This window comes from Vidua macroura, chromosome 27 (genome assembly GCF_024509145.1).
Source record: "Vidua macroura isolate BioBank_ID:100142 chromosome 27, ASM2450914v1, whole genome shotgun sequence".
Taxonomy (NCBI): domain Eukaryota; kingdom Metazoa; phylum Chordata; class Aves; order Passeriformes; family Viduidae; genus Vidua; species Vidua macroura.
Window position 1 is genome coordinate 5,311,877 of NC_071597.1, and position 7,603 is coordinate 5,319,479.

General features: G+C 56.3%; 1 protein-coding gene across 1 annotated transcript; it reads left to right on the forward strand.

Moving 5' to 3' along the window:
• The first annotated feature begins 283 nt into the window (after nt 1-283).
• LOC128819688 (uncharacterized) lies at nt 284-7,382 on the forward strand. The gene is made up of 13 exons (XM_053999914.1): nt 284-493; nt 748-819; nt 1,181-1,252; nt 1,426-1,497; nt 1,929-2,009; nt 2,286-2,357; nt 2,925-2,999; nt 3,447-3,565; nt 4,163-5,499; nt 5,601-5,690; nt 6,165-6,229; nt 6,618-6,966; nt 7,159-7,382. Exons 1-13 carry the CDS (start codon nt 300-302, stop codon nt 7,171-7,173), a joined length of 2,613 nt encoding a protein of 870 aa, XP_053855889.1. The 5' UTR covers nt 284-299; the 3' UTR covers nt 7,174-7,382.
• Nucleotides 7,383-7,603: the final 221 nt, after the last annotated feature.

The window sequence follows — 7,603 nt, forward strand, 5'->3', positions numbered from 1 at the left end:
GAAGGTGTCCCTGCCGTGGCAGGGGTGGCACTGGATGGGCCTTACGGCCCCTTCCAAGCCAATCCATTCCATGATTCCGCAGATTGATGGCTCTGAGACAGAGTCATTTGGTGACAGCATGGCCTGAACTGCGGTTTGCTGTGAGCTCTGATGCCAAGCACCGGCACAGTGACACAAGCAATGCTGCAGTGACATGAGAAGGACCACTGTGACATTGGCAGCACCACTGTGACACAGGAACTGCCACAGCTCCAGCTCAGGTGTGCATCCCAGGTGACTGCAGCCAGTCCTGCCTCGCCATGGACCTGGTGATGCGTCTCGTGCGCGCTCTGCTCCTGCTGGCCCTGCTGCTGGCAGTAGCCCCCTCGCCAGGAGCGGCCAAGGAGCTCTGCCCAGAGCCCTGCCGATGCCCAGGCCGCGGGCGGCTGAACTGCGGCCACGCCGGCCTGGCCACCGTGCCCCCGTCCAGTCGCCAACGAGCCCTGGCCGTCCTGTGAGTCCTGCAGCCCCACAGAGCCCTGCAGCTGCCCCTCCTCGGCTCCCTGTGTCTGCAAAGCGCACCTGGGACACCCGGGGCATTCCCTGGCCAGAGACAGGGGGATTGTGGGGCCCTGAGCTCAGCATGAGGGTGAAGCCAGGCTGGGCACGCTGTGCCTTCTCCAGGCAAAGCCCGCTTCCAGCTCAGCAGCCGAATGGCAGGGAAATGGGTTTTCCTGAGGGGGGACCAGGCCTTTCGTCTCTTTGCAGAGATTTCACTGGTAACTCCATTGCTGCTGTTGGAAAACAAGCCTGGAAGGACTACCCATGGACTGAGACTTTGTAAGTGCCCTGCAGCATTTCAAATGGCAGGAGTTTGGGGATTTTCCATCCTTTGGTCTGGGGTGGAGCGGCTGCTCTGCAAGGAGGGGTGTGAATCACCACAGCTTCCCAGCACAGCAGGAATTGCCATGAGTCTCTTGCAGCCCAGGGCACCATCCCCGTGTCTGTCTGCGCAGGGATCAAGCTGTGGTCCGCTTCAGCCGGCCAGGAGCAAGGGCCTGCTCTGGGCAGGAGTGGAGATGATCCCTGCAGTGACCCAAAGAGATGCTTCAGTCAAGCTGCTGCAGGAGATTTTCCCATGACAATCCCATTTGCTGCTGGCCAGTGGCCGCTGTCACAGTGTCCCCGTGTCTCCTTGCAGAGTGCTCAGGGACAATAAGCTGCGGGCAGTGAAGAGCCATTCCCTGGAGGGGCTGTTCCTGCTGAAGCACCTGTAAGCACTGTGCCCTGCCCATGGCAGGGGGCTCCTGCCTGCCCCTCCCTGGGGCCCTGCTGCTCAGCCCGGCTGCGGGCATGTGGCCTTTGTCCCTCCTGGGATCCAGGCTGCAGAGGCAAGTAAAAGCAACAGGACAAATGGAAGTGACATTTGTTGTTCATCTGGAACAGGGATTTGTCCTGCAATGAGATCCTGTCCATTGAGGAACGGGCTTTTGAGCCACTGCCTTTCCTGAAGTTTCTGTGAGTGATCAAGTTTCTTTCTGCTCTGTTTTTAGCTCAGCCTTTGTACTGGGCACCCTTCCTGTGTAGGAAAATGCTGCTGTTCTTTTCCCCACAGTCCCTAAATCTGCCCTGCCCAGAGCCCAGCTGAGCTGCAGAGGTCAATGCCAATGGCTGGATGGCCACGCCAGGGGACAGACCCCAGCGGGCTTGTCCACACACAGCAATCAGAGCTGCCAGTTCTTGCAGCCTTGGCTGCATCCAGGAACAGAAATAGAGTTCAGCACGTGTGCCCTGCACTTCCCCTCCTGGGCAGGCTAAAACACTCAGAAAGCAGCAGTTTCCTCCCTCTTCCACCTGGGATTTGCACCCTTCCTGCAAAGGGATCCCGCTTTGCCCCCACTTTCTGTAGGGCAGGGTCAATTCCTTTGTGTGACCTCCTCTTTGCCCAGAAATCTCTCCGGGAATGGCCTCACACGGATCCGCAGCGGCGCTTTCCAGGCCTGGCATGGGATGCAGTTCCTCCAGGAGCTGTAAGTGGCACCAGGGCTAAAGGCACGCCAGGGCGAGTCTCTGTAGGGTCTCTTACGGGTCTGTTGGCAAAAGCAGACTTGCCCTCAGGAAAGTCCTGATTCCGACTTGGATGTCAGCCAGGGAGCACCAGGAGTGTGCAGCTGCAAAGGCCCTTTCCCCTGCCCTGCTCACCTCCTGCAAGGCTTCCTTGAATGCAGCCAGGCCGTCCCCACGTGCCTGGCACACCCAGCTCACATCCTCGCCATCAGCCCTGACAGAGCTCTGTTGTTTCTCAGGATCCTCAGCCACAACCCGCTGGCTGTCATTGCTGACGCTGCCTTCTTCAAGCTGCCCTCAGTGAGCTCTCTGTAAGTATTGGCTCATTTGGAGCAGATCCAGAGATCTGTGTCTCTCTCGAGTGCCCTGTTCTCAGGAAAGCAGCACAAGTGCCTGAGCAAATCTCCCCCTTGCCCCGCCTGAGTCTGCTGGAGACACAACTACCCCGGCTCCAGCAGAGCAAGGCAAAGGCCAAGCAGTGCTGGTGTGTCCCCAGCTGCAAAGCAACCCAGGAACTGGGACACAAACGTTCAGGGATGAGAGCCCATCCAGGTCTGGGGCCAGGTGGAGTGGCCGCAGGGCTCTGGGAATAAACTGCACTCCTGCCAGCAGCTCCAGGCTCCTGCCTCCTTCAGGGACTCAGCTGCCCTCAGGGGAGAGCAGCAGGAGAGTGGGGAGAGGGGCAATCCTTTCTGGTGGCATTTGTCTGCCACAAGAGCTGCAGGATTGCCCTCCTGATTCCAACGGGCTGGTTTAGAGCAGGGCAAGGCAGAGGGAAGCTGGGCTCCGGAATGGCTGCTCTTGGAGCAGGCAGTAGTGGATGCAGAGTTCTGGCAATGTCAGTGCAGAATTTCATGAGCTCTTTCCAATGCTTGCAGAGACCTGAGTGCCACCCAAGTGACCCCACAGTCGCTGCTGCTGCTGCTGCAGTCCACAGTGAGCTTGGAAACCCTGTGAGTGTGTGGGACTGAGCCCCAGCCACCAGCAGGCCCCGAGTGCTGGGACCAGGGCTCTGCTTGGGAAACAATTACGTATGCCACAAAACCAGAACAAGCTCAGTAAGCTCAAGAGTTGCCATTCCTTCTGGGAACATGCCAAAAATCACCAGCTCAGCGGCAGACTTTCACCTTTTGGGTGACTTGCTGCAGGTTTCTTAAAGGGGAGTTTGAACTCCAGGCGGGTGCATTTCTGTGTCACATGGTGGTTTGGGAGCACTTCTACTTTCCAGGTTAAAATCCCCTTTTTAATGTTTTGCATTGGGAGTCAGGGGCCTTTCCCAGAGCTGTGGCACACACTGAAGCACAAGCCCCATGCGTGGTATCCATGTGTTCCCTGAGTTGGGCTCTGAGCCATGGACTGGGTGGGCAGGTGTTCCTCCAATAATCCCCTCTTGTCTTTAGCCAAGTGCCCAAGGAGGCGGCCTGCTGCCTGTGCCAGGAGCGTCCCCAGCCCGAGAGCCCCTGCAGGACCATCCAGTTCCTGTGCCAGAAGCTGTGCAGCACCAGCGCCCCGCAGTGCGGTGGGTGCCCGGAGGGGCTGGGGGAGCCCAAATCCGCCACTTCTCCTGAGCCTGGGGAGATGCTTCAGCACTGCCCTGTGCTGGGGGGTCCTGATCTCCCCCTGGAGTACAGGCCTTGGACAAAACACCTTGGGATGGGAAGTTCCTGGTGATTGTACATATCTTGTGTGTCACATACTGTCTGGAGAAGGAACAGCTCACTGGGGCCCCCAAACCTACGAATTTCCTATGCACACCATGGCCCCAGGCAAGGAAAGCAGAAATGCCCTGTGCCCTTCCCTGGTGCTGGAAGGCAATGTCTGCTCATAAAGCCCCCAGATTCCCCTAACAGCCTGGTTTCTGTGCCACCCCACTGGCCACTGCAGGACAAAAGGGCAGGGCCCCTGATGAGCTCTGCAGGGTGAACACCAAGCACCGTCGTCCCCTCGTTGGCCTGTGCAGGGGGAGCAAAGCACTGTCCTGCTCTAGCTGGGCACAGGGCACAGAACACCCTGTCCACAGCAGGGCCAGGCAAACAGATGAGCTCCTGCTGCTCGAGGTACCCTCTGAGCCTGTGTCTGTGCCCAGCCGCTGATCTGCTCTCTTGGTGTTCTCCAGCTCACACAACTCTGCTACAGACACGGGGAGAAATAATGGACATGGAACAACGCAGAGAGCTGAACAGCAGCCCAGTGTTGAGCCTCAAGCCCAAGGAGCCTTCACTGGGAGATCATGGAACTGTGACGCTTGAGGTTGCCCTGATCCCGAGCACTGAGGGTGATGTCAGCAGCCTGGACAGTTCCAGAACAAATTCATTTGCCCTTCAGCATCTCTTGGGGCACAAAGGCAAAACAAGTGCTGATAACCTGAGGGCCAAGCTCAAGAAGAAGCTGCACAAGTCTAAAAGCACCAAGACTGCAAAAACCGTTGTCCCACACCAGCCCCAGCCTGCCTGGCTGAAGCATGTGGTGGAAAAGACACCCTCAAGCTGGGATCACAAGCAGCAGGAGTCACATTTGAACCAGCAAGCATTAAACCCCTGGGATGTAGCTGGTGGGTTAAACCCCACTCATGGCAAGTCTCTTGACAGACCCCTCAGAGATGAGGTGGAAGGTCAAGCTCCAAGGCAGAACTACATTATGACAATCAAAGAGCAGCAGGACAGCCAGCAGAAGCAACTGGACTCAAGATTGAACTGGCAAATACTAAACCCCTGGGATGTAGCTGGTGGGTTAAACCCTAATGATGATGACTCCATTTCTGGACACCACAGAGATAAGGAGAAAGATCCAGCTCCAAGGCAGAACTTTGTCAATTTTCACAAACAGCCAAAGAAGCAGGACAGCCAGTACTGGGTTGGACATAATCGGCTTTTCTACCAGGTGTTGAACCCTGTGAAAGCAGAGGGAGAGCCCAGAGCCACTGGCACCAAAGATGAGCAGCGTCTAAACAGGAACCTGGATTTTCTCTCTGACCCGTTGGTTCAGAGCCGCCCCGCTGCGAGCAGCGGAGGAGGAGCCACAGCTGAAGAGGAGCAGTCCTCTCTAGGTGGGCACCTCCTGATCATGCCTGACACCACAGACACGCACGGGAAGCAGCAGGAAGAAGGATCCAGGTTCCTCAATAAACCTTGGAGCCCCCAAAGTCCAGACCTTGCGCCGGTTCCAAGAGAACTCCTGGAAACCACGGTTGATCATCATCTGCGCTTGCTGCTGCTGGAAAAAAGCCTGCAGACATTCATGGCCCATGTGGAGCGAGCCCGGAGCAAGGACTGCAGCCTGCCCCAGCTCAAGGTGACTTGTGCCAAGATGGTTTCAAAGACCGGGCTGCTTCTAAAGGTGCTCAGTGAGAGGCAAGAGAACCAGGGAACCTCTGATCCCATGGGCCGGTGTCCTCTGCAAGAGAACATCTCCAGGGGCGCAGCTGTGGACAAGGATCAGGAGCCCACAGAGAAGGTAGGAGAGCTGCAGGCACTGCTGTGTCTGTCCTTCTGGGCAAGGGAGAACGCAAGGAGCAATCCTCTTGCCTCCCATGATCTTCTTTCCTCTTCTCCCAGCCAAAGCCTGAGACCATGGATGACACGATCACAGTTTTATTGCTGTCTGTCATCGCAGTCATTTTACTGATACTGAAGGGTCTCTTCCACGTAAGTCAATATCTTGTTTGACACACAGCTGTCTGTCCTGTAGCTGGAGTGCCCAGGTGATGAGCCCCATGTGCCACTGCAGATGGCCCTACATGTGCTGGGTACATGGAGATGTTTTCCCAAGCCTGGAGCTTGTGGCAGCATCCACAGCACCCAGCTCAGCAGGTTCCAGCCTGCCTTAGGAAGCTTGTCCTGCCTTGTGTCCCAGCTCTCCCCAGCTCGGCTTTGCTCTCCTGCCTTCAGCCACAGCAATGAGATTGGGAGCTCTGGGAGTTCAGAACAGCTCTTGGAGTTCCTGCAGAGAGGAACAGGAAACTGGGAAGGAAGGACAGGGTCTTTTTAAAATCATTGTTGCTGGCACAGACTTGCACATGTGTAGAACAGGCTGGGTTGGATGAAGGATCTTTTGGTTTCCCATGTTCTGTAGAGTATGACAAGAAAACTTTGGTGTTAAAAGTCTGTCTCCTTTACAAGGTGTGTTCCCGATGTGCTGCAGCTGTTTGTCGACAGCTACTCAGAAGGAAATCGTGGCTGAGAAGGTAACTGCTCCCTGCCCATTCCACTGCTGTGCCACCAGAGTCTTTCCTGGGCAGAGCAACTCCTCCTGGAGCCCCACAGCCGTGCAGGTGCTGCTGCCCAGGACTCCCCTGGCTGTGTTTCCAACATGTCGCGTTTGGGGGAGCCCCAAGAAAGCGGCTCCTGAGCGACAGCGCTGGGCACGGCCAGGGGCTCCCAGCCCAACCAGCCCTTCATGCACCAGTGTTACTCCCCCAGATGGATGCATGTGCTGGGCCAGCCCCGGGATGTCCTTTCTGGAGCCCCCATCTTCCTTGGGCTCAGCTGAAATGCCCCCGAGCAGGGAGAGGTGCTGCACCTCCTGCAGCCCTCCCTGGCCAAACCTCCCTGCTTATTTTCTTTGGTTTTCAGGTTGTCTGTAAAACTGCAAGAGAGATGGAGGAAGAACAAGTACAGGGAGGCAGAGGGTGAAGAGCAGGTAAGCGCAGGGAGCAGATGCCAATTCTGCTCCTCTGCCTGCACTGCCTGCTCTTCTTCACCTCTCCAAATCCTTCCCTTCCATGGCAATTTCCAGTACTTGCCTGAGCTCAGCGAAGCTGAATTGCTGTTGGTTCAATACATCATGGACGTCCTTGATAAAGAGGAAGAAGAATTGCAGGAACAAATGCAGAAGGAGAACACAGATGTCTCGCAGGAAGAGGCACAATGTGAAGAACTCAAGTGGGGGAGAGAAGATTTCCAAGGTGTGGAGAACATGAAAGTAAGATGCCAGCACTTGTTCTCTGACTCCTATTCTGATACAAGAACTGCTAAAACTTTCCTCGGATGCTATTTTCTTATCTACTTCTTTGGATCCTAGTTCTTGACTTGGTGGCTATTTCATTTGTGCTGTCTCCTTGAGTCTTTTCTTGCCTTTATTTCCTCAGATGTTGTTTCCTTGCTGTCATTCCAGATGGAAGAAGCCTAAGGAAATGCTGCTACCCAAAGACAAGGTGCTCCTGCCTGGGCCCTGCCCTGCATCCAGCACCCCAAGATCTGGACTCCATGACTCCATGACCACTCTCTGCAGAGGAGGATGCTGCTGGTGGGTGCCATGCTTAGGACACCCCAAAGTCCCCCTGGGGACTGGGACAGGGAGGATCCAGGAAGCCCCAGGTGTCCCAAGCAATCACTGCAGCCCAGGCTCTGGAGCCTCTGGAGCCACAGCCTTCCCGGGGCCACGACATCGTGCAGGCATCCTGCACACAGCCCCATGTGCAGCCGCTGTGTCTGTTCCCAGCTGGGAATGCTTTCCCAATAAATGCTGATTTTGTACAGGCAGAGGGTCCTGGAAGTGTCCATGTGTTTGCTGGGCTGGGCCCATTTCTGTGGTGCTGCACACATGAGTGCAGGGTTGT